General features: G+C 33.1%; 2 protein-coding genes across 3 annotated transcripts in view; both read right to left on the reverse strand.

Annotated features, from left to right (window-relative positions):
• The window catches only part of LOC106670091, a 212,776-nt gene extending 202,348 nt beyond the window's left edge, over positions 1-10,428 (reverse strand). Inside the window, exon 1 of the mRNA XM_014400106.2 lies at positions 10,320-10,428. Within this exon, the coding sequence (XP_014255592.2) occupies positions 10,320-10,413 (94 nt within the window). The 5' untranslated portion in view covers positions 10,414-10,428. The remainder of the gene's footprint in view (positions 1-10,319) is intronic.
• Positions 10,429-11,920: 1,492 nt separating this feature from the next.
• The window catches only part of LOC106670072 (ATP-binding cassette sub-family G member 4), a 72,255-nt gene continuing 57,770 nt past the window's right edge, over positions 11,921-26,405 (reverse strand). Inside the window, exons 2-11 of one of the 2 annotated variants that reach the window (XM_014400078.2) lie at positions 24,222-24,328; positions 18,083-18,200; positions 15,841-16,030; positions 15,618-15,763; positions 15,321-15,559; positions 15,031-15,263; positions 14,791-14,959; positions 14,623-14,723; positions 13,096-13,251; positions 11,921-13,028 (exon numbers count right to left, since the gene is read on the reverse strand). In XM_014400078.2, the coding sequence (XP_014255564.1) occupies positions 12,609-13,028; positions 13,096-13,251; positions 14,623-14,723; positions 14,791-14,959; positions 15,031-15,263; positions 15,321-15,559; positions 15,618-15,763; positions 15,841-16,030; positions 18,083-18,200; positions 24,222-24,328 (1,879 nt within the window). In that variant the 3' untranslated portion in view covers positions 11,921-12,608. The remainder of the gene's footprint in view (positions 13,029-13,095; positions 13,252-14,622; positions 14,724-14,790; positions 14,960-15,030; positions 15,264-15,320; positions 15,560-15,617; positions 15,764-15,840; positions 16,031-18,082; positions 18,201-24,221; positions 24,329-26,405) is intronic. The other variant, XM_014400079.2, reaches the window with a different exon arrangement.

Raw genomic sequence — 26,405 nt, forward strand, 5'->3', positions numbered from 1 at the left:
CGAAACCCATATTTTCCATCGTCAAAATTGATCGGGTATTATGATTCTGTTCCGAATTAGCTTAAACTTTACAATCGTGGCAAATGATATTTGAACATGCATGAAGCCGAAAAGCAAATCGAAGCCTTTGTTTGCCGATAAATATTAAACTTAGTGCTTCATCATTCTAAGTGCATATTAATCCGAGCAGGATTTCATGTTTGTTAATTTGTCAGGATCAAGCACGGAGTTGTGCTAATGAAAATCGAAGCCGGTTTGAGGTGGTGTGCAACAGGACCGGACTTACAATCAAAAATTGCTTCAATACAAAGTTGTTTAATATTTGTGTTTGAAAGACTTTCCTAAGGCGTAGTTCCATAAAAAGAAAAATAACGAGAATAAATATTTTTTATTGTAAATAAATAAAGTAAAAGCTGAATCTGACAGTTTCTTCGCCGAATATTAAATTATTCCACACCCTTCGAAATTAAAAGTCATAATTCTTCAATTTGACCCAAACTCCACCAACCCCAACAAAACTTCGTCCCATTTTTATCTTAATCAATTTTTAATAAAATTGTCCCGCAATAAATATAAAACATAAAAATTAAAATCGAAACATTTTTAATTGATCATTTTTCATGTCACAATAAACGTGTACTTAGATGTATTTGTAGAAGTATGTTCAGAGGAATTGGCATATGTTCTGTACTTATAGAACACCGGTAAATCCCAATTCATCAAAGAATTTTGTAATTTTTTTGTTTTTAGTAAATAATGAATTTATACTCTGTACATCCGAAAAACAGATATTTTCCTCCCCTTCACAACACTGGCTATGGACAGCACTGCACCGGGAGGACATTGATTAAGAGAAAAAAGAAAACGAAACAAAAAATAAAATTTATTATTAATCTTCCGCTATAGAGGAAACAATATATGGCAAAAATCGTTTTTTTGTTTTCTGGGCCTCGGCGATCACAATGTTTTATATTCAAAAGGACAAAAACACTTTTAAACTAATTAAACATTTAATGCATCGCCGGACAAAACAAGGGTACAATTTAAAATAAAAATACGTTTATATTTATTAATTCAATTATTAAAATTTGGTTATACGGTTGCAAGTTAATCACGTTGTTTTAGTTGATTCAAGTGATTTTCAAACTTTGCAAGAATGCCAGATTAAACCATCCTACTCTTACCAAAATATCACCTACTATAAAATCATTGATACATAATAAAATAACATTTTAAAAACTTTGTGAAACATACATTATATACTAACTAAATAGAGTAACTTGAAAATATGTAAAATGTTTAATGGATTTGAGGGGAACACAGATTATTGAAGGGTTGATCACAATATAATACTAATTTATTTTATTTGTTCATCTATTTTTAATAATAGGACAGTAAAAATTCCATGGTTTTTTCATCATTTCTGATAAACTAGAAAAAGCTGCAATGTGATGCAAAGTAGTCAACAAAAATTCAACTTAGATAAGAAAAGTATTGAAGGTAATCTTCAAGGAGATCAATAGTTTACTTTCTCACTTTCTCTCACTCTCTCTCTCTCTCTCTCACTCTCTCTCTCTCTCTCTCTCTCTCTCTCTCTTTCTCTGTCTGCCTGTCTGTCTGTCTGTCTCTGTCTCTGTCTCTCTCACTCTCACTCTCTCTCTCTCTTTTTCTCTCTCTCTCTCTCTCTCTCTCTCTTTCTCTCTCTCTCTCTCTCTCTCACTTTGTCTCTTTCTATATTTCAATATCACTCTCTATAAATATAGGTTTTTCAGACTTTTTTTAAAAGTTTCATTTTATAATACTTTATGATTTCAATACAGCATATTACATATTCATACAAGGGTGCATCAGTTGCCATGATTGTAAAGTTTAAGCTAATTCAATATAACGTAAAATAAAACATAAGAAAAATTATACGGCCAGATTACTATCCAAGCAAAAAATGTTTTCGTTGTTTGATTTTGTAAATATCTTTATTAATAAACATTATTGTTTTAACCATACTTTTTTGTACTGTAACGTAATTTTGTAAAAGACCATACATGGATGATATTATGAAATAATGAAAGAAGACTCATATCATATTGAATTTTGCCTCAGGAGGATCATTAAACCTTTAAAACGCTTTATGAAAGTAATATAAATTTTTTTAAATCCATACATTTTTGTATTTTAACGTGATTTTGTAAAAGACCATACATGCATGATATTATGAAAGGATAAAAGAAGACCCATATCGTATTTAATTTTGCCTCAGGAGGTTCATTAAACATTTAAAAGGCTTTAGTGAAGAAATATAATTTTTTTTAATCCATACTTTTTTGTATTGTAACGTAATTTTATAGAAGTCCATACATGCATGATATTATGAAATAATAAAATAAGACTCATATCATATTGAATTTTGCTTCAGGAAATTCGTTAAAAGTTTAAAAGGCTTTAGTGAGGTAATATTTAATCTTCATCACAAACGTTTTTTGGTGATAAAGAAATATCGTTGGGCAAATTGGTGTAAAATTTGAACGTCCAATAATAAAGACTGTTATTATATATTATTGTTGTATATGTATATATACTGTTATATGTTATAATTTTTTTAGTATGCTTATTTGAATTTTCATTTTTTTTTAAATTCCTTTATCGGTATTACTTCCTGCCGCTTCTCGAGTGATATCAACAATACAAAAAATAATAATTGTTCCTAGCCTAATCATTCAAAGGCTGAAAAAGAAAACCTATTGCCATTGCGTTTTTCCTCTTCTTTGAAAAATTCGCTGGAACGATCCTAATCTGTGAATGTCCAGATAATAAACAAGAATGCGAACGCACTACAGTCATAAAATAAACAATTAACCGCAACAAGCGTCCGGAATAAACGTAAAAATATAATAACAGGTAGGCGATTCGGAAATGCAAATTCGTTGGGAACAATAACTAAAAATCGTGATCCGGCCGGCCACGTGGGATATTACGATAAAATTCCGGTATTGCCACCGACCAACGAAAAAGGGAAATATTTATTTTATAACCGATGAAAATCGCCACCCTACACACACAAAAAAAACAATTGTAGGATTAAATTATAAAACAAATGAAAATAAAATTTCAGGGAACAAAAAATATAAAGAAAAATTAAAACCGTTCTTATTAAGCACGTTTTTTAATTTTTTTTATATTAAATTTTAATTATTTTGGGAAATTTTATAAATAATATTCCGATCACTAAACATAGCCTAAATAATTTTATGAAAATTTCAAGCATGGAGGAACTGCAGACCTCACCCCTTAACAGAATAAGCCAAAATTTGGTTGATATGTTCATTATTATATACTACTCATTACTCTGGAAATATTCAGACGTCATCCTTTTCCTGAAACCTGGCAATCAAGTTCAAAAGGCCTCATCATAACATCCAATTAGTTTACTTCCCATCACGCCCAAAGCACTTGAAAAAATTCTACGTAAAAGGCTGTTGTGAAATTAAACTCCTCTAACCTTTTTCCCACATCATCAGTTTTTTCGGCCCCACTATTCCAAAGTCCAGAGAGTATTTTTTGCGTTTTAGAACGTATATCTCCCTTGGTTCCCTTGGACGCAAAGCATATTGTATGGGAGACAATTTTGGTACGGAGACTGACTGTGTGTGACACAAGGGTCTCCTTTACAAATTAAAGCGTGTCTTTCCAAATACCATTTATTTAAACCTCCGTTCTTATCTAACAGAGCGGAACTTCCGGGTCCGACGAGAATCAGATTACTACGAATACTCTCTGGCAGCGGGACTACTGTAGGGTAGTGTGCTTAGACCAATCTTCTATATCCTTTATACTGCAGATGTCCCCACTACACCTACTACTCTCCTTTTGCCGATGACACAGCTGACCTCGATCCTGCCGTTACTTCGTAACATCTGATGAGACATATCACATCCCTAGCAGAGTATATCCACGTCCATGTCACATTTATTGACTTGACCCTGGCATGGGTCCCTGGACAGTTGGGGCATAGGGGAAACGAAAAGGTTGACATGTTGGCCAAAAAGGGAGCCAACGTCGACTCTCTGGGTCTAGAACCCTACTGCGGCCTAGCAGCCTGTCACAAAAAAGGATACTTCTTAAAATGGATCCTCAATAAGTCTAAAACCTGGTGGAACAATACCACAGGTATGAGGCACAAGAAGAGATTCATAGAAGGACCATCCGCAAAACTTACAAAAGAATTACTGGAAGAAAACCGCAACCGAACCAGGATTCTGGTTGGACTCCTGGCAGGGCACTGTCACCTAAGAAAGCACATGCACCGGATAGGAGTACAGACAGAAGAAACACTGTGCAGATACTGCCAGGAAGAGGACGAGACCGCAGAACACATTTTATGTTTTTGTGAAAGTCTATGTAGGTGCAGGTTCTTGCAACTAGGTCAAGAAAAACCACGAGCAAGATCCAATAGATCTATTCAGGACGAGGTGAAGGAGGTATTGTTGCCGACTCTTTTATCCCCTACGTCACATTTATACTTCGGAGCAAATCTCCTCTCACAATATACAATTTTCCTATCCCCAAATTCTACTACGATTGTTATGTTGAGTTTTACCTAGACTCAGGCTTAATACGGAAATGCTGGTTCCACAGGACTAGGACAAACGCTACAGTCTACTTTACAAACTTACAGGACGACGATCCAACACATGGACGAAAAGCAAACTTACGGTCTCGGTACTACACCCCCCGATTTGGACATATTGAACAGAACTGTGGGAAACGTTCCAATAGCCCAAGTTTTAAATCCTTTCAATCTGAACTCCTCCGATAAATTACAAATACTTCATACTTTGAAATGCTACCCTCCAAACGACCTTAAAATTCGTTTTATCCGAATTAATTCCTCAAAAATTTACCAAGTTCCACAATAAGTTCTCCCATCCCCGAAATACTCTTGCCCAAGCCTTGTCCAATAGTCCATCCTTACATCCCCATAAAGCGTCTCTAGAAGAAATAGCCCCGTGACCTCCTTTCTGAGGAGTAGGTAGGAGTAGCCATTAGTGAAGTGTGAGAATAATATTATTTGCTCCCTTCAATGTAAATATGCAAATAGTTTTGAATATGTCTATTTTTCCGCCAATTACGTTTTGTAATTAGAAATTTCAGAATGTAATAAAATATTAAATTTTTAAACAAATATGTTATACATATATAAATGGAAGATGCGAAATTCCGAAACGCTTCTGACTAAACTGGTCGTTAACAACCAAATTACAGGTTCGTCAATGTAGATAAAGGAGTTATAATGAAGAGGGAGATTAGTTCACTTGGCAACTAATCTCAGCTTAAATGGTCTAAGGATCTGGCAGTTTAAGGTTTGGCAAACAACTGCAACAAATCCTCTTCTTATTGCCTTATTTAATATAACTAATCTTTAGCTTTGCCGTTTCAGGAAGACAATAAGGCTTAATGAGGAGAAAACTGGTGTAGATTACTGGAAAGGTGTGTCCGCCACAAGGTGACGGACGATAATGGCGCACCAGGCTTAATTTCAGAGCAAATAGGTGCCTGTGAACGGAGGAAGAGGAATGGGGACTGAAGTTGAGGTTTAAAACTTGTTCAGCGGGGAAATCGCTCTTTGTAAAATCGGAATTAATGCCTGGGCTAGTGAGGAGCTTAGGTTTAAGACAGAGGAGCAAAGGGCCTCGGCTTGAAAGGAACACGGGCCGAGGGATTAGTTTTGACGAATGCCTACAACCACCGAGCACTATGAGCTCAACTCCTCGGAAGGCCGACACCACCGATCAATTAGCAGACTTTAATTTATAACTTTATTTTAAGAGAAGTTATCAATTTTTTGATCCATGTATAATATCTAGACGCCTACACTAAACAACTATTAAGTCTGGAATGCAAATTGTTGAGGGAAAACCGCCTGCATCATCTAATTTCTATTTTAATAATCTTAGCTTTGAAATGCTCGGCTTATCAAACAATACCTACATTTCAGCCGAAAAGTTATGCTTTTCGTACTGATATCTTTGTACAATATCGATGAAGAATTTCAGTGGGGTTTTACTGTGCTCCTAGTGTTTGTGATCTAGTGACTGATGACTAAAGACCGGATTTTCGTGCAGTAAAAGCCTTCAAGCCGTGCAATAAAAACATCAAAATCGTGCCAAAAAACTTACAATAAAAATAAAAACTCCCATTTAACATAGTAAAAATTTTATTTACCTAATACAATAAAAATACGAATAGTTAGGAATAAATAACAAAATACGTCCACTGCGCACATCATCTTCAAGAACAAAATTTCCTTCTTTAAATCGAGCAAACCAAAGTTGCACTTTACGAAAGTTTACAGAATTAGTACCTAACACCATACACAAATTTTCAGTTGCAACATTTGCATTGTTTTTTTTAATTCACAGAGTAAACAATGCCTTGAAAACGTTTAATACTAAGATCTGATTACCTATTAAATTATTCGATACAACTAAACAAGATGAAAACAGAAACTGAAGAGAAATAAAACATTTCAATTTAAGGATTAAAACGTATTTTCGTATTTGTAAACGAAAATAATACAGAACAAAAAAATGTAAATATTGAGCTAATTAATCCTAACAGCATTAAACAAACAACATTAACAACATAAATGGGAAACTGAGGAAGTTGAGAGAAAAGAACTTGTGGTCCTCTCTAGATTGCGAATAGGTCACATCAGGCTAACTTGGCAGTGTTTGTTTCTCAAGAGCACTTTTCGGCTTTCTTAAATTTATTGGAAATTTTATAATGAGATTTAGGCCTTTTCCCAAATTCTTATACCTTTGAATGTTTCTCTTCAAGGGTTTAAATGAGAGTTCTGAATGCAAGAATTTTTTCTTTTTTCAATAATTTTTTAGGCTGCCAGAGCGACAAAATGAAATAAAAGAAAATACAAATTGTGTATTTAAAATGATAAATTAAAGTTTTGGATGGCAACTGTATAGATTAGTTTATGAGTGAATGTTTCAAGTCAGAAAGGCTCAACCCCAGTGTTCGTTTCTCAAGAGCACTTTTCGGCCTTCTTAAATTTATTGGTGTTTTATAATTTTAGGACTTTTCCCAAATTCTTATACCTTTGAATGTTGGTCCGCAAGTATTTGAATGAGAGTTCTGATTGCAAGAATGCTTTCTTTTTTTAAATAATTTATGAGGCTGCTGCCGGGGCGGAAAAATGCAATACAAGAAAATAAAAATTGCGGGGTAATAAACTACAAGGCCCACAATCGAAAGAAACATAGCGTCCAAAAAAAGAGGATAAAGAAAAAGAAGTGTTATTGTGTTTTTTTTATTATTATTGTTAAATAGCATTAGTGTATTTTAGAATTTGAATGGAAGAATAAAAGGATATTGAGATTGTTACTAGTCTGACTATTATTATTGCCATACAAGCCTATGGAAAATGTTTAAAGTACGGAACGAAAATTCGAAATTATTATTAAAGAACAGGAATAATTTAAAAAGGGTTTTTTATACATTTGGCCTTCCAAATTAAGTATTTTGAAATGATAATGATGATGCTTTGGATGGCAACTTGTTTATGGGTGAATGTTTGAAGTCAGAGCTTCATAGCACTCACAAGGGATATAGCTAACCTAAGATAGAAGTTCTTTTTAAGTAAGGCCTTGGTTGAGATGAAAAAGTTAGTGCCACGAGCGGGATTCGAACCCACGACCTTGCTCTAACCACTTGAGCTATCGTGACGTCGATCCTCGGGACACCAGCCTGTGGTCGTGGGTTTGAATTCCGCTCGTGACACTAACTTTTTCATCTCAACCAAGACCTTACATAAAAAGAATAAGTAATTGAAATAAGTAATTTGGTGATTAGACCACTAAACATAATGGATTAATATTTACTAAGATAGAAGGTTTAAATGTTCTGGCGTGAAATGATCTTAACCGTTAAAACGCTCTTAAAAATTAATAATAATAATAATTACTTTCTTGCCAAGCCAATGTTTTATTAGATTTTTTCTTTAAAACCTCGCTCCCTTTATTTCTATTTTATTTAAATTCTAAAAAAAGTTATTCTTCTTCTGAAAATGCATTTCCCTCAAATTTATTTTTATGTTGTGTCCTTGTTTTACACTAAAGCTTTAATAAATAGATTATCCAACGTAAACTCTCTAAAGCGAGGAGATAATTGGTTTTTAATTAGATTTTTTAAAAAGGGGGGAGAGAGAAAATTTTCGTTTAAGGGCACAGTTGAGCTCTGCTCATAGGAAAAACTAACCCTTTGATATTACAAAATATTTCTTGATGAATTGAACACAAAGACACAAAGAAGAATGAAAGGATGATGTTAAAAACAAATGAGCCGTTTTGCCTCTTGATTCCATCATTTTCTATGAATTCTTCCTGCCTCTACAGACAAAATAGCTTGGATAAATTAGGATAAATTAAGACAAATCCGTCCACGAAAAATTTAAGAAATAAATTTAACAAACCAGATAAAGGACATTTTTAATCTGTTTTGCCATTTCAACTTTCTGATATTCACTCCGCGAGTATCAACCCCCTTACCCATTTCGATTATAGCTGTCCGGTCTCAAGAGAATAATTAACTGTTTTCTTCAGTTCATATTTAGCTCCCTAAAGAGATCTCATATGCTAATATATATTGTGGTTTTCAATGGCTGCACCCTTCCTTTCACAGGCTATAATTTCTAGGCTCTTTCCTCTATCAAACAATTTCGTCTCATTCCCCTTCCTATATTTATAATCTGTTAGCATTTAAGCCTTCTATATACACTCGCCATCCGCCCTTCTGCTCTCTACCTTCTCTACCCCCATACAAATCCGCTTTTAGTCTTTCCTTCCTTATCCGTTCTTACAACCTCTTGAATTCCCTACCTAACTCCATTCGATGTGCCTCAACCTTTTCCACCTTTAAGTCCCGTCTTTTCGACTACCTGCCCCTACAATTTATAACACCTTGGCCGGTTAATTTCGGTTAATTTTTCCCTTCTTATTTAATTAAGTACGTTTCATTTATTTTGATGCTATTAAATCTTTATTTACATATTCATTTTGACACGAATTGTGCTAAATTTTGAACTTTCAACTCAAGGGAGCCGAAAGCTCCAGGATTAAATTTATTGCCTTCTTCTATCATTTATCATTTTCTTAGTTTATCAAAACGTATAGCTCTTAAGAAAAACCGTACTACATATAAATTGCGACCCTGGAAAATTTACATCCGTAGATTTATTTCATTTGTTAGTTCATTTGACGGTAGTAAATAAAAAGTTTTCTCATCAGTTATTACTTCCTGCCGTTGGTCGATGTAAGTTGCAACGAGCAACCCATTGAAAACTTTTCGATACAACGAAACACAAATCGTTATTTTACTCTGTTCACGTTTGTTCTTATTATTAACAAAGACTACGTTGTATTCAATAATTTTAGATTTTTTTTTTTGGGGGGGGGGGACAAAATAAGTTAAACACAATATATGATTAAGAAAACGATTGAGTGATTGACAGTATGATTGTTGGTTTTAGGGGAGTGTGTGAGTTGTGGCTGAGTGAGTAAATTTGATGCGAGCGGAATTAATTGAAATAAGTAATTTGGTCCGTTAGACCACTAAACATAAATGGATTAATCGTTAACGTTGATAAGTCAAGGAAGGTAATAGCAAATGGTCCTATATTTGGAATGACTCTTCTGGAAAATTAAAATTAGAAGATAGTTCAGTTTCAGAAATTTCGAACACTGTATCAAGGTATGGTCTTGAAGAAGAAATAAAATTCAGTTGCTACTGCCAAAATTTCGACAAATTTTTTTCAAATATTCGACCAAGAAACGAGATTCAGAGGAACCTCCACACTACGAAATGTTGCGCAACACGTTTCAAGTTTTCCATACGAGCTGGGAGACCATGACTTGAGATTTTTTGTATACAGATTGTTGCAGAACAAGCGATTTGTTCCCGACTTGTCTATAAGATAATCGCAAACCTTTGTCTATAGACATGAGTTGTGCGATTTTGTCTAAGAGTGAGTACTAGACTTTAGGACAGTTTCTTCTCTATTAGCCAACGTCCCTGGAACACCTAAAGTCCTTCAGTACTTCCAACTTCGCTTCCGCCACCCACCGAGCCATTGCCCATCGTGTATCAACCCCAAATCCACATCAATCCCGGGGTTAACAAAAAATTATGGGCTATATTACAGCTTATCCTTTTTTTAGGCCATTTAAAATTAAAAAGTAAATTAAACTAAAATAAAACTTTGAAATAGAATAAATTAAATTCTTAAAATAATTAACAAAAAATGCTAACCTCACCTTGACAATTCGCTACTGCAGGATACCCGTAGGTCCTCTCCAAGGGCTGTTTTCCGCCGCGAAAGATGAGGAAAAATGCTTGGCTGTAAAACATGGACCGCACTTCTCCCGAGTTAATTTTCTCGGTGTTGAAATAAAGCGAGCACTATTTTAAGAAAAGATAGACGTTGACTACGGTTAGATACCAAGAACAAAAGTTTAACGGACATTCAACTACAAAATACCGCCGAAAAGCGGACTGTATAACGTTCATAACTTAGCCCGCCCACTAATCATCTGACCATTCGGCGGGCCAATCAGAGGTCGAAGGGCATAAAATAAGGAAAACTGATTTGAATTTTTAATTAACTAATTTTTAATAAGAAAAGAAAAAAAATTCCCTTCGACATTAACACTTTTAATAAAATAAAAATCAAAGAGCAAAAAAGTTTTTTTTTATCTGCCTAGATTTAATCTTGGTTTAAATCGGCAATATTTTCTGTTCGCTCTAGTTTGCGATTCGTTTAAGGGAAGTTGTCAGGTGATTTGTACCGGTGACCCGCGTATCCCTTCTCCCTTTCAGCCAAGACAGTGCGTTTTAAGTGTTCCGCGAATTAACATTGCTTTTGGTCGTAAAAGTAATATAAAAATAATTATTGTATTTTCATTCGAAATCGTGGTGGTGAATTTAACCGATTAATTTGTCTTTGCCGGACTCCGAGGTAAAGCGTTTCCCGGGCGCATCTCCACCCCCGCACCACTACGACAAGAGGCGGCGGCTCGAGGTGAGTCTCCATTTTTATTTTATTTTCGTTTATTCGTTATTTATTTATTTAATTAATACCCATACTTTACCGTTACACAAAATTCCATAACTCCATAAGTATGCACACTGGCCCATTTGTCCATCAAATATGCCCCCTACAAAATCCCGCTGTCTAAATAGACTGTCGCCAAGGGACCTACTTAATAACTAGGTTAGGACGTCATTGGGCGACTTACCTTTTGCCTTCACGCCATTTTTAATTTTTATTTAAATAATTTTAATTATTTTCATTTTTCAATTTCATTCATTTTTAAATGTGTGCGTGGTGTGTGTGTGTGTGTGTGTGTGTGTGTGTGTGTGTGTGTGTGTGTGTGTGTGTGTGTGTGTGTGTGTGTGTGTGTGTGTGTGTGTTTGGTTTGAGCATGTGTGCGCGGATATATACGATTTTTTTTTACTAATGTTAATTTTTGTAGTAGATAGAAAATGACAGTTCTAGCGCAGAGTCAATGTCCAATTCAATTTTTTTATTATTATTTTTTACACATCCTACATGTATTTGTAAAATTTAAACAATGTTTATAAATCCCATGACCTGAAGATGACTCAATAAAGATCGAAATGTTGGCACGATAAAGAAAATGTTTTTCTAAATCCTACGTCACACCACACTGCATCTCACGATCTCCAAATAATCATTGGCCAACGGACATTAAACACCACACATATCAGTATTACATTACAACAATATTCTATTTATACTAATGTTGTTCTTTCTTATTAAAAATAGTAAAAATTAAAAAAACACTAATTCATGTACAAACATTTATATTTAATAATATGTAAAAATAAACTAAAAACTTTGTTTTCTTATATAAAATAAATATTTTTTTATGTCACAAATAGTAACAGAGAACATGTCTGTTATCTTTCAATGTTTACATTATTGTATATAATAATTACACACTTATCATACAATAAAGCTATCTGAGCAGTTATTAAACTAAACTAACAGAACTTACTAGAAGTTACTTCTAATCAAATGCTATTCTGACAGAATTTTTTTTTTAAAGATACATAATTAATGTACAAATTTTTCACATTTCAATAAACTTGCATGAAAATAGCCTTATAAACTATATTTCATTGTACAAAATATAAATAAATACATTTTTTATATCATACTAGGCTGAATAAACTAACAAAACAAAAGAAAAGGATTCCAGAAATATAACGCCTAAATTAACTTTATAAAATATGAATTTGAAATTAATTTTTTTTTCTTCATTTCTTTCAAAGATAAAGGCACTTTTGATCAAATTGTACAAATATTGAGCAAAACTATAAGTAAATAAATCACAGACAGAATGAAATTACACACCACCAATTTCAAAACTACACTAAAACCACAGTTTTGATTTCTTTTTGTTTTAACAAAAGTGATAATAATAATAAAAATTGGTCCCTAGAAAGATTTTCCTAAAAAGGAACTGTCTAAACTTGAAAAACCATTTAGCCATTTGAAATGTAAAAAAAAAATTGGCAATTTAATAGTGAGCTAGGTTGAAATGACTTTTAACAAACCTGGTGATAACAAATGCAAGGCCTGTTGACCTTTCTCTTCTCAACCTTTTTCTCAATATCAAATAACAGATGAGTTTGAACAAAATTAAATAGAGAAAGAGTAAACCAGCAGCACTCCAGTAATCACTGTTTTCCATACCAATTTCTTTGAGCAATGCCCTCGGGGCTTTGAATGGACAGTACATTTCCTCCTTAGGACAGACCATAGACTGCCTTCCATCACCATAAATTGCAACGACTAATCCTTGAATGCCGAATCTCAAGTAACTACTTTGCATACCGATCCAAATCCATGTCGGTACTTTTTGACTACCGATGCCAAAACTGTAGGAAGCAAGGAGCATGAACGGTACTGAGAGGGCTGGTCCAACAAAAATACCATTCTGGAACAATAATTATTGTTTCAAACATGATTTAAACAAAACGTACTATTTGAAAAAAAAAACTTACAACAATATCTAGTCTAGATGATATAGCTAAACCTAAAGCTTCAGAAGCTAGAGCAATTAATGTTATTATCATGGTGAATTTTAATATTCTTTCCAATTCCATTGGTTGATTTGTCATAAAGTATACTATTGCTACATATATGAAACTGCACATCAACTGAAACATAAATGCATGATTAAAATAAATACGTCATTAACATATGACACAAAATAAATATAAATTGCATTTATTAATGTTTGCAATTATTTCCTATCAGCAAAGGATTGTAAATAGAAATGAACATATGAATTTTAGTCAAGGAAATGAATATTTCATTAACATACTACCAGCAGCTATTTTCATTTATTTTTTCTTGACCCACTATACCCTAGGATTGAGGAATTCACTTCAAATAACAAATATGGTCAATCGCATTGTTTATGTTAATAATTCGTATATTTACAATATTGCAAGCTGAGTATGGACTTTTTTTTTTTTTTTTTTTTTTTGAGGGTGATAAAGGTAAAATTATTTTTATCAATGAACTGTACAGCTCGTTCACGATATCTTTGTTAAGCAGATCCTTCTCTTGGACAGGCCACGCTTTGTTTTTGAGAGTACTCCTTCAATAGAATCTACCTATGTATTCCAATCTGGGACGAGCACAAAATATGTGGGTGATGCCCTAATAGGTTACGCCATCACACTTACAGCAGGGAACATGGCTTATTTTTATTTTGTAAAATTGTCCCATGTATGGCACAATTGATGAGATCATTGTCAAACTTGACATAAAGGAAGTTCTTGTAATGACAGCCTTGACTGGTGGGGAAGAATTTCTTCATATATCCTTTATGTGTGTTTTCCATTCCTTTTCCCATTGTGCTTTAATACAGTATTTTTTTTTTTTTTACATTTGTTCTGGGGAGCTTGGTGTAGCATATTTTCAAGAGTTCGTCCATTGAATACTCTTTTGCAAAGCGATCTGCCTCCACATTTCAAATAGCCCTGTATTATTTAGTGAATATCGATTGTGATTGGCTGTCAGTCATGATAGCAAACTAATTTTTCATTGGGCTGGAATATAAGCTCCATTTGCCCACTCCATCACTTTCAAAATTGCTAACTGGCTCACCTAATTGTTAGAGCAATTTTTATATAGTTTATATTTAGCCTCTACAATTTTATCATCATTTCTAAGAATTAGGGGATGAGCAAGAGAAGTAAGTGTTTTGTGAGTGAGTTGTGAGGGACTGAGAACATTAGGAAATCAGTGTGTTATGAGTATGTTATTCTAAAAAATTAATATTTCATTAATATAGAACCTCCTATTGCACTCAAAAAACATGTCGATCAAAGACATAATTAGTAAAGAATTATTTACATCCTCAATGATTGTATTTTATTAACTATCTGTAGTTTACTTTCTCAAAAGTAGAAAAATAGACAAACAGAGCCACAAGAAAATGTTAAGTAGGGTTTGTTTGGTTGTTTGAAACACCCATATAATTTAAATTTAAATAATTTATTTCATTTTTGAAAAAATACCTGCATTGGTAGCCTTGAAAGAGTAATAGCCATGAAATAAGAATTCAGGTTATACCATCGATTAAAATGTTCTCTCTTAATTAGTTGCACTTCCATAGGAACTAAAAATAAACATAACAAAAATAAAAAAATTGACAAAAACATGATTTTCTAAACCTGAAGACTTACACCATACTAAGGCTGGAAGCATGGGAGTGTACATAAATACAATCATTGAAACGTAGCAAAACCCAAAGTTGAATAAAGTCTTTGAGGCATCATTTCCAAAGTTGTAAAAAAGGCCTCCTATCACCAATCCAATGAGTACGTGCATAAATATGATTAAAAGTTGATAGCTCTGTTAAAAGCATTTGGAAAATCTATTAATAATCATTTGTAAAATATTCTTCATGAAAACTGTTGATGTACCATGTTCCGCCAAAATTGAAGAAACATTCGGCTAATTATGATAAGAAATTGTGCCCATGTCGAACAGCCATAGTCAGCACTTTTTTTCAACTGTTGTAGCTCTGCATCGGACATTTCCCTATTGAACTGTTCAATACTGTTTTTTCTGTTCCATCTCCGACATCTTCCGTTTTCAACAGCTGCAGACATTTTGTCTACGTAATAACCATATTCTCCACTTGATACTTCTAATACTGAAAAACAAATTGTATTATCGTCTTTTTCTTGTTAGTTGTGTTTTAAACACTTACTAAAGTCAGCAGGGTTAAAATGTGTCGGACAATGAAGTCCCTGTATTGCTAAAAATGGCACGATGTCTTCACCTAGCCCTTGGAAGACACACTGGCCTTCCGCGACAATATAAACATTGTCGAAAAGGGCAAATAATTTGGCACTTGGTGTGTGAATAGAACAAATCACTGTTCTTCCCCCTTGTGCAAGACTCTTAAGTAGAGATATACACTGAGAGCTAGACAGGTCGTCAAGTCCCCTGTTAAAATAGATTAAATATTATATTAACTTTTATGTATAATGAATTTTATACATACGTGGTTGGTTCATCTAGAAATAATACGGGAGGGTTGTCAACAAGCTCAACAGCAATTGACAATCGTTTTTTCTCTCCTCCAGATAGCTTGGTTGTTAATGTGTCTTTACACTTAGTCAGTCTTAATAATTCCATTATCTCCAATGCCTTAAATAACATAAAGAATAAAACAAACATAAAATCAATTATAGAAAAACATGTTTTTAATGTGACAACCTACTCACCATGTGCTGCTTTTGGTCCTGTGAAAACTTTGTACCTAGTTTCAAATCTGTTGATATCATAACGCTCTCGAATACTGTGAGACCTTTCTGGTGGCAGTCCTCTTGCATAATGTACCTTGAGATTTTTCTGAAAATGTTCAAATCTCTAGGGTGCCCATTAACCATTATTTGTCCCCCGCCATCTTCTGACCTGTTTGATACATAATAATCAATTCACAGTCAATAATTTTTGTTCAACTGAAATATTATGTTTTATGATATACTTGTGAATACTTATAGAATAACTATTGGTTTTTGGAGGACTGCGGTGGCCGTGTGATTAGGGTGACTGACTTGTATTGGCCATGCTAGCAGTTTGAATCCTGGCATAGACCATGGATTTTTAAATGAGAATAATATGAAAAAAATATTGCAAAGCCGCATAACTTTCATCATCCATGATACCCAATGTATAGTTGGATGTTTAGCCCCCTGTATGACAGGAATTAATTTACTTTACCAAAATTTACTATTGGTATGTACGCTAGGGGGAAATATTCATCTCCAATGGTTTCTACTATTAACATTTTTTTGTTATTATTTATCTACACAAGTAGATAGTTTTCAAGGAAACAACAGTGGCATGGTCACAGATTATGAAGTTGGAAGTAAAAGATAATTTGGAATGGAATTTGAGGTATTGGCTAGGAACATGGAAGAGGTTGAGGATTGATAAGTAACATAGAAGAAACGATCAGAATAGGTAGGATTTATGAAGAGAAAGTATGTATGTACTAAAGAATGTTATGATGAGGTCTACGTGCAATTTTTGGCATGTGGAGTGGTAATTATAGGCCAAATTGGTGATGAAGAAATGAAGAATAATTTGGTTGGCGATAGGATCTCTTGCAGGCAGGATAGAAGTAATCTAATCCTGGTCCTTTACTATTAACTTTACCCAAAATAGAAATTTACATCAGCAAATATGCTTGTTTTAAGGTTGAACCAATTGACTAGTTGGTTTCCATAGCTATTTTATGCAACATTTTCTATGGTCAAACCATGTGGTGAACATGTAGTTTGTTCTTTTCCAATCATTCTGGTCTGCCAAGGTTTTGTTGGCATTTTGTCATCTTCTGTGGTTAGTCTGTGTGTTATTTTGTCAGTACAGTCTTTTTAATTAGGTTGCAAAATGTAAAAAAAAAAAAAAAAAGTAAAAGGAGTGTGATCTGACAACACTTTGATTTTTGCTTAATCTTTTTTTTTCTGTTCATTCTACTTATTTTCTTAGATAAATGGAGATCATTCGCTCTACCAGACTAATCTTAAGTGAACACAACACTAGAAAATACTGTTAAATAATTATGAGATTTTTTCATGAGGTCTGCACAGTAAAGCTGTTTGGTCATTTCCTATCATTCTAGTTTTACAGTTCTCACAGGTTTTGTTGGCATTTGACCATCTACTATGGCTGGTATGTTTATTTTGTCAGTCGAGTCCTTTTTATTATGTTGTAAAATTTAAAAGAATATGCCAGTCTTATGTTCTATTGACTGATTTTTTGCTCAATCTTCATGACGAGTTATTTTCATATACAACATTTGCTATACCAAATTGCAGAGCATTATTTAAGTATACACAACATTAGAAAATAAACTGTTAATTAATTATGAGATTTTTCATGAGGTCTGCAGAGTGAAGCTGTTTGGTCATTTCCTGTCATCCTAGTCTTACAGTTCTCACAGGTTTTGTTGGCATTTAACCATCTACTATGGTTGGTATGTTTATTTTGTCAGTCGAGTCTTTTTATTACATTGTAAAATTTAAAAGAATGTGCCATTCTTATGCTCTATTGACTGATTTTTGCTCAATCTCTATTACTAGTTATTTTCATAAGATGATAAAGCTGTGGTCTTTTCCGATCATCCTGGTATTCTCTCAAGTTTTCTTTGCATTTTGCCTTTTAATGTTGTTGGTCTATATGTTATTTTCAATTATTAGTTTGAATGACTTAAAGGGAGACAGGAGTGTGACGGTCGACTTTTATTTTTGCTAAATCTAGAAGTTTTTTTCTGTGTTCATTACTAAGTGAATGAATGCTAGTGAAAATGACTAATAGCGTCTGTCGGGTATAAGAAAAAAAGAATTCGCTGTGTATTTATTTTTTAATTAATGTGAGGGTGTGTATGTTGATATTCTTTAAACTTAAAGCAGATAATCTGTTGCTTTTGTTGCTTCTTAGATGATGAATTATAATATTTACCTATAACCTGCTAAAACATTTAGCAATGTGCTTTTCCCGGCTCCAGACGGTCCTAAAATTGCCGTGAGTTCTCCAGATTTGAAATATCCACTTACACCTCGCAAGATCATTTTCGACGCTGCAACGAAACATAAAATAATTAGTCACGCTTAAAAGGTTTCTATAATTAAATAGATACGTAATGTAAGGGATCGTTTTTTTTTCACACTTTATACGGAAGCAGATATGCCGAAAATCTCCGAATTCCAACCTTGAATCGCTAATACAGCCTGAATTACCGTGTCAAGGAACGGGGTCTTCGCATAACCAACTTTAAAGCTCGATTTAATTCCAAAGGCGTTCCATGTTAACAGTTTGTATTTGTGTTAAGACAATTGTCGTTCTTGAACTGTTACCTTGCGAATTAACAAAGGTGAGGTGAATCAATAATGAATCACAATGCAACGAACACGTTACCCCGAACAAATCAACCTTATGTTTAAATTATGACCCCGGACAATATGGCCTGACGAATTTCATCAATGTCTCATTAATAAATGTCTACAAACTTTATTGAACATCATTTATCTATGTTTTAAATGTACGGGAAGGCGACTGATCACGATGAAAACAGTGGCAATTTATTTTCAATAATCTCCATACAGGAAGCAATCAAGCTGAATTAAAAATACAATTAACACAAATCGTTACTGCAATTATAAAAATTATTATTGTTGCGAAGATAGTCCAACGACGCAATGGAAAATTTTTCTACTAACCACATTTGCTAGTATTTTCCACTGTCCACAGAAAAGATATCAGAAATTAAGCAATTGAATAAATTCATGATAGAGGTTTTACCCATGATTTAATGGACTGTATCATTTATAATCATTTTTTCCATCTTAAGAATTATTTTCTATTTTTCCACAAGTTTCATACGAATGAATTGCCATTATTCGGCTGCAACAGCTGGTGAAGGCCTTGCTAATTATCTTGGCATTGCAGATTAATCGCACTTCAAAAAATCGAAATATTTAAAAAAAAGCTATTAATCTTCCGATGTCAGACAGTGGGTCACGGTCAAATGGACTCATTACCCCTCGAAATTGTTTAACTTTTCTCGAGTAAAAAAGTTATACGCTGTGAATTGTACGTTCGTTGAGATAAAACTCACAATACCCCTTTTTTCTTTCTTTTTTTTTTTTTAATATAAAACTGGGTCAAAAACTGTCATCCAAGATATAAAAACTCAATTGGTAATTGAATTTGTATCAAAGATCAGTGAGTTTTCGATAAATCGTAAACACTTGTTATTTTGCTATTGAATCAAAACTTTCAACTTAGAACTCGTTCAATTACTTTTTGAATTCTAATATATAAAATTTTATACAACACTTGATAATAGTTATTATTTTATAAACATTTTTTATGCTTTGTTTTCTCCTTTTTTAATTTAATTTTTATTTTTTTTAACGAGTAGTCACAAGGGTATGCTAAAAATAAAAACAACAACAAAAACACGACACGAAGAAAAATGATAAAAAAATAAACAAGAACTTGAAAAATAAAAACAAAAGAGGAAACACAACAAAATCAACATAAATAACAAACATAACTCATGCAGTAAGAAATTGTACAAAAAAATGAAACCAAAAGATACACGAAAAACAAAACTAAAAAAATGAACAAGCACCAGAACAAGCCAAATTGATGAATGAACACAATCTTTTAAAAAATTAACAAAAAACACGAAAATAACTGAATTAACACAGGCATAAAATATAGCCAATTATACAGAAAAGACATTCATATAAAAAACATAAAAACAGAATAAAACACAAAAAAGTATAAAAATCAACAGCATTAGAAATGAAAACAAAACAGAAGGATAAAAACTAACACATAAAACAATATTAACTCTGCAAATAAAAGGAAAAAACTACATATAAAACCAATAGACACCAGAAGCCGATAAAAATTGTGATTTACTAGGCTACTGTCCATTTTTATCTAAAGAGTCTTGTCGATGTTTTGTCTCAGAAGTTTTCCATTTATATTGTAGTCTTTTTAATTAATTGGTTATTTTGTGAGTTTCTTTCTCTATGTTGGATTTTTTGGTATCTTTTAGTTTTTGTGCCTGTTGTTTATTGGTTTGTTGATTGTGTGTTTATGTTTTTAGATATATGCATAGTAATAATAAAGTAGGAGATTTATTTAGTTCATCGCCGGCCCTCTGCGTGTTTTCTTTTTGTTCAGTTCTTTCGCGCGTATTTTATTTTGTGCTTTAGACCTATAAGGGATGGTTAGGGATGGACCTATAAAATTTCATACTAAATTCGTAGGTTTATGTGTGCGTGTGTACTAATTGTTTTGTTGGTAATTGTTTTTTTATTAACCATTATTGCCAATTTTCTTATTACTGATAATAAATATTGATTTTCTCGTCTGACAAACATAAAAAAATACAAACCAGCGTTGCGATGTTAAAAAAGCCTCAGAGAAATATTGGCACTAAAAAACCATCTTTTGAAGTAGTTCCAGTTCTTGTAATTGGCAAAAGGTTCTCGCAATAATTTTACGACATCGTTATTTTCCCACTATAAAATTGTTGCGCTTTGAAAGCTGTAGCAGTGATGTGTATTTTTTTAACCGACAGTGAATATAGGCGTGTTTTGACTTATTTTATCATTCTTGTTAGAAGCGATAAAAGTAATAACCTTTATTTTGAACATGAAAACGTGGAAATTTCCTTTAATAGAAATAATAATCTGAATCAAAATGTTTATAATCACTGTTTAAAAACAAAACTCTTCCAAATAAAGTAGATGACATTTTTTCAGATTTCAAATATGCGTGAACAACCCGGAGCTACAAATAGTTAAAAATGTATGATGATATTCATTATATCATACATATTTTACAACAGGAGAACAATGCTTAATAGAGCATTCTTATTGTTTATTCGCATATGAACTATACCATAACACTTTTAAAGCATTATTAGAAGTGTGATCAACAAAATATTTGATGGTTATTCGGAAATCTTGAGATGCGGTCTGGTATGATGTACGTTTCAGAAAAACATTTTCTTTATCGTGCCAACGTTTCGATCTTTATTGAGATCATCTTCAGGGCCTGGGATTTACAAATATTGTTTAAATTTAACAAATACATGTAAGATGTGGAAAAAAGTGAATTTATACAATGCAAAAAATATTTTTTATATTCAATCAAAGTATTTCTACTAAAAAAATATTTGATTTATGAAATTTTGGTTAAGTAAAGTCCTTAACGACTAACTACTGGATGTCGCGAACGTGGAGTAAAACCACTTTTTACATGTTATTACCAATTAAAATTACTTGGGCGATCCCGAGATTCGAACCCAGAACCGCTAGCGTGGCCAAAAAACAAGGGACAGGACAAAAATGAACTGTATATATATTCAGAAGTCAGTTTTATTTTATTAAGTAATATAATGTGTGGATGGAGATGGAGATGACTGATTTGTATATTATAAAAAGGACCGAACCAATGATACTTCTTTATAAGATTCTAGATGTTTGTATGGTAATTAGTGACCGTTAGTCGATTATTATTCGGAGATCGTGAGATGCGGTCTGTGTGACGTAGGGTCGATCTATATTGAGATCATCTTCAGTGCTCAAAGTGTTTGTTTTCTGCGTAATTGTGCCATTCTTTGTGTCGTGGCACTCGCAACACGACCCACAAGAATGGCACAATTACGCAGGAAACAAACACTTTGAGCCCTGAAGATGATCTCAATAAAGATCAAAAGGTTGGCACGATAAAGAAAATGTTTTTCTAAAACCTACATCACACCAGACCGCATCTCACAATTTCCGAATAATCATTACAGGAATGGATGGCAGGATAAGGTAAAAAATAAGAGGAGTATATCTTTGAGTTTCGACTATAAACCATACCAAGTCTGCGTCTAGAAACCCACCCCGAGCAATACGCTTTCGGTCAGGAAAAGCAGCATTATTGTCCAGGTGCACGTGTTGCACGGTGGGATGAAGTAAGCGTAACCCAAACTGAGATGGGCCGGTAAGATAGTTTCTTCCTCAGGAATAAAGATTAATCTTTTATGTTATTTGAGTATATCTTGTTAGAAAGGAAATGGTACTGATAAGACGACAGGAAGTAAGAAGTTGGACTGGTTTGTTAGGATTCGGGATCATTTCTACTGAATTGGGAATGTGTTGGTAAGTTGTGCAGCATATTAGGAGTCGTGTCCTGAAAGCTTTAAAGTACGTAACTCTTCTTCAACTGTGGATGTGACTAGTCAAAGCTTACAGTGTAACTACAGCAGAAAGATGCGCTTTTTCATTGTCTGTTCTAATACCGGAGGAATTGTCACAAATTTGAGTTGGAGTGTACTTGTAAGATAGTACTTTCTTAGTGTAGTACCAAAGAGGACCAATTGTCAAAAAAGTGTTTGTTGAGTGCTGATTTGGGTCCGTATAGTTCTTTTTTGAGATGTTTCATAAGTCTATTGAAACGTTGTGATCTGAAGGTACTGTTGGTTCCTTGCCACCCTTCTTCTTTTTCAGTTAGCTGTAGCAGTAAGCACATCATCTTTACTTAGCTGGGATTTCAAAGTTAGTTGAAGTGGGCTATGGTAGAAGAGTCCAGAGAAGTGACCCTAGTATGCCTGGGGGAGAAATGGAAATTTAAGAGTACGATGTCTAAAAAATCAACAGAGACAAAAACAAAAACATGACAATTATACTTAATACAGACAAAAAAAGGACAAAATAATACCTAAGTTGCAAAACCACACAAAAAAAGAAGCACACAATCTTATAAGCAAACAAAATTTAAAAAAAAGGGAAATAAGTAAGCAACCAAAGCTGAAAATTTGGTCAAAATACCTGCGGTAAACACAACCACAAAAATTTTACTGCCTTTATCTTGTCATTACAACGATTCCTAAAAAGTTTTTGAGTTTTTGTTCTTTTGTATTAACTGCTCGTGGAATAATACAAAAATTATCTTTAACGTCTATATTCCTGGGCAACATAGTGAACAATTTTTATTGGTAATTCTTAGGAATGTTTTGACCTGGATTTTGACTTCGATCAAACTTGCAAAAATGCAAATCCTTGAATGAAATACCAAGGAAAAATGATCAAGTTTAGTTTCTGAAATTTGGTCGTTGCCGATTATTTTGGTTTGTCAAACGTATTTCGGCATTTTTCCATCTCCTGATTGTCTCGTTATAATAGGCAGGGCAAAAATACAAAAAATATGTAAATCATTTAGGGACAATGAAGAGAATTTCAATCAACACGAGTCAAGAACCTTGAAGAATACAGACAATCATGAAATTTACACGTCGTACTTATTCGAAAACTTAGAAGTATAACCCTAAAAAGGTCATAAATACACAAATTAAAATCAGCTCATACACATCAATTGCAATATTCAAGAAGACAACGTTGAAGATAACGAAATGCCGAAACGCGTCTGGCAGACCAACACATCGAGGATGATAAGACGAAAATGACCAAATTTCCGGTCCTTCACCCCCTGATGGTTGAGGCCGAGTTGCTCTTACAAAATTCGCTAATCAAATTCTGAGTGAATATACAAGGTCGGGAACAGAAAACGTGCGGATTAAGCCGTCGACCTGCCAGGAATGTTTTATGAAGAATGCAGACAAGTCGGAACACTCGTTAGTGAAACCAATCAAATTTCAAGTTATGCGCTAGGCTTGGACAACAATTTCTCCTCTCCAATATTGGCTAAGGTGGAGGTTGGAAAACCCCATACAAATGGGCAATAAATACCCGAAGGAATTTCAAAATGACAATGTTTGTAGAATATGTAATGAACCTGAAGTCAGCTCGAAAAGTTCAAAGTATTATTTTCCATTTCATCCTAAAATAAAATGTTCGTTCGTTTTAACATAACCAACATTTTTTTCATACATGAATGGGTTTTATTTGTAAAAAAAACAATATGAAAAAACAAAATGGCAGAATTGTGAAAATGGTAGTCTAGTAGCAACAAAGGGCCATAGTTCAAAGATGAGCCTTTTAGACATTCATTACATCGCATATTAATCAAATTCAAGACAAATTTAAAACAATATGATATTATGTATTTTTATGTATTAAAAAAAATTTACCATTTTTGCCGAGTGGTATCGTGTAGGTGAGATCGTTGAACTCTATATCCATGGGGGCCCTTTTGGCCAGTAATTTGTTCATTTTTGACACCTTCACCTCCATCTTTCTGGAAACAACGACGTCATTAGTAGTGGGACTATAATTGTTGAATTATTTATACAATAATGACGAATCGGGATCTCGCCTATGGGTGAAAATTGCAAAATGGCAATTACACTTTCATAGACAATTCAACGAATGGTACAGCGGTAATTTACAGCTCACACAAAAATGACATGTCTGAATTGTTGGTAAAATTTAAAGTTGAGACATAGAGTATATTATGAAAATTCATTCGTCCGTGGTGATAAGTGTACGTGTCTGTTTGGACCTTGCAAAAGCTTCATACCAGCTTGAATAAAGAATATTTAAAATATTAAATTTTATCATAAAAAATAATTAAAAACACCAAATAATCCATAATTTGAAACAAATCTTCACCAGTGCAAACCATTCTTTCGTTTTTGAATAAATAATTACATGTTTAAGGGGAATGGATTTTTTTTCACTCTGATTCTAATCTGACTTTAAATTGACCGGATGTTAGCGCGCGTGTAATTTACAATACCACAGGATTTTCTTTCCCATGAGGTAAGATTATTGTGTATTACAAAACAATAAGCCAATTGCCGGGAAAATTCATTATTAAGCTTCATCGGAATGGTTTCCGCTGAGGGTTTTCTCAATAATTGGTGTACGTCAATTTTCAGATATTGACAATTGCGTTTAAACCGTAGGACGATTTGCTGCTGAACATGTACGACAAAAAATTTTATCAAGTTCGATTGGCCCAGATATTTATGGTCCGTCGATTCTCAGTGTGTATTCCAACCATGTTTTTTTGTGTCACAGGCTCACGCCCTTCCTATCTTTATCCTAAACACATAACTATTGTTTTCAGTCGTTCCTTCGATCTTTGATGAATGTGTCCCTGTTAAAAGGGTTGACCCTTCTAATAGGTTTTTAGAAAAAAATAAATTCAATCCGCGGAAAAAATAGTGTTTAGAAAATTGTCAAAAGATTTCGTATTTATAGTCATTATTCATAAATATTATTTAATTGGCAATATTGTAAAGCATATTTGGTCCTTTGAGAATTCCGAAAAACAGAAAAATAGCGGGTGTTGACCAATTTATTATTGAAAATGGCTCTGATTTAGCTGAAGCGAAAGGTTTTTGAAAAAAAGATTTCACCCCTTTTATCCCGTTTGTTCACTCCTCTTCTGTGAGGAGCACAGTTGGGCAAATCTTTGTGCCCCTGCTCTCGACAACTTCTTGGCTATTATTTTGATAAGTTGTGCTTTGAATCGGATTAAAACTTTATATTTGTTGTTTAAAAATTCTTTATCCTAGAATAGAATATCGCTTTTTCCGACAAATTACCCATTTTTAACTTCATATTAACCTTCTTAATTTTAACCCTTTTTAACCCCCCAAAAGCCTTGCTTAACTTCAAATTCCCTTCTTTATTTCAAATTAAGCCTTTCTTTAAAGCATTAAAAAAAAAAGATTGTATGAAATATAATCATGTAAAGGAAAAAAATTATTGTATATTTGTGAATTTTGTTTAATATTAAATAATTGGATTAATAAGACCATGTGAAAATTAATTGCTATCAAAATTAATATTATATTAAATGAAATGTAAAAATGAATACTTCGTTTTAGTTAGAAATTTTTTAAAAATATAAAACTTTAGTTTTTATGTACACTTGCAAAGCATACAAATAACTGGTCTCTAAAATAATTGTTTCACTTTTTTAAATCTCGAATTAATAGAAGAAGAATTTTTTTTTTAAATTTTATATTGTCTTTATTTTAGGTGTAATTAATTTGTATGTAATATTTTATGTAAGAACCCATTTTATATGTAATTATAAAAAACTAAAATAATAATCCTTTGTTTTTACATTTCATTTGAAATAATTGTTAATTTAAAGTGAATTGACTTCTCTGAGCTTAATTATTTTATACTATAAAAAATCAAAAATATACAGGAGTTTTACTTTACAAGCTTATATTTCATGCCATCTCCTAAGTTTTTTTAACGTTAAAGAAAAGTTAGTTTGAAATTAATAAGTGTTAGTTTGGAATTAAAACGGGTTAATTTGAAATTAAAAAGGGTTAATTTGACGTAAATAAGTT

Source organism: Cimex lectularius, unplaced genomic scaffold, assembly GCF_000648675.2.
Source record: "Cimex lectularius strain Harlan isolate CLEC.00 unplaced genomic scaffold, Clec_2.1 scaffold49, whole genome shotgun sequence".
Taxonomy (NCBI): Eukaryota; Metazoa; Arthropoda; class Insecta; order Hemiptera; family Cimicidae; genus Cimex; species Cimex lectularius.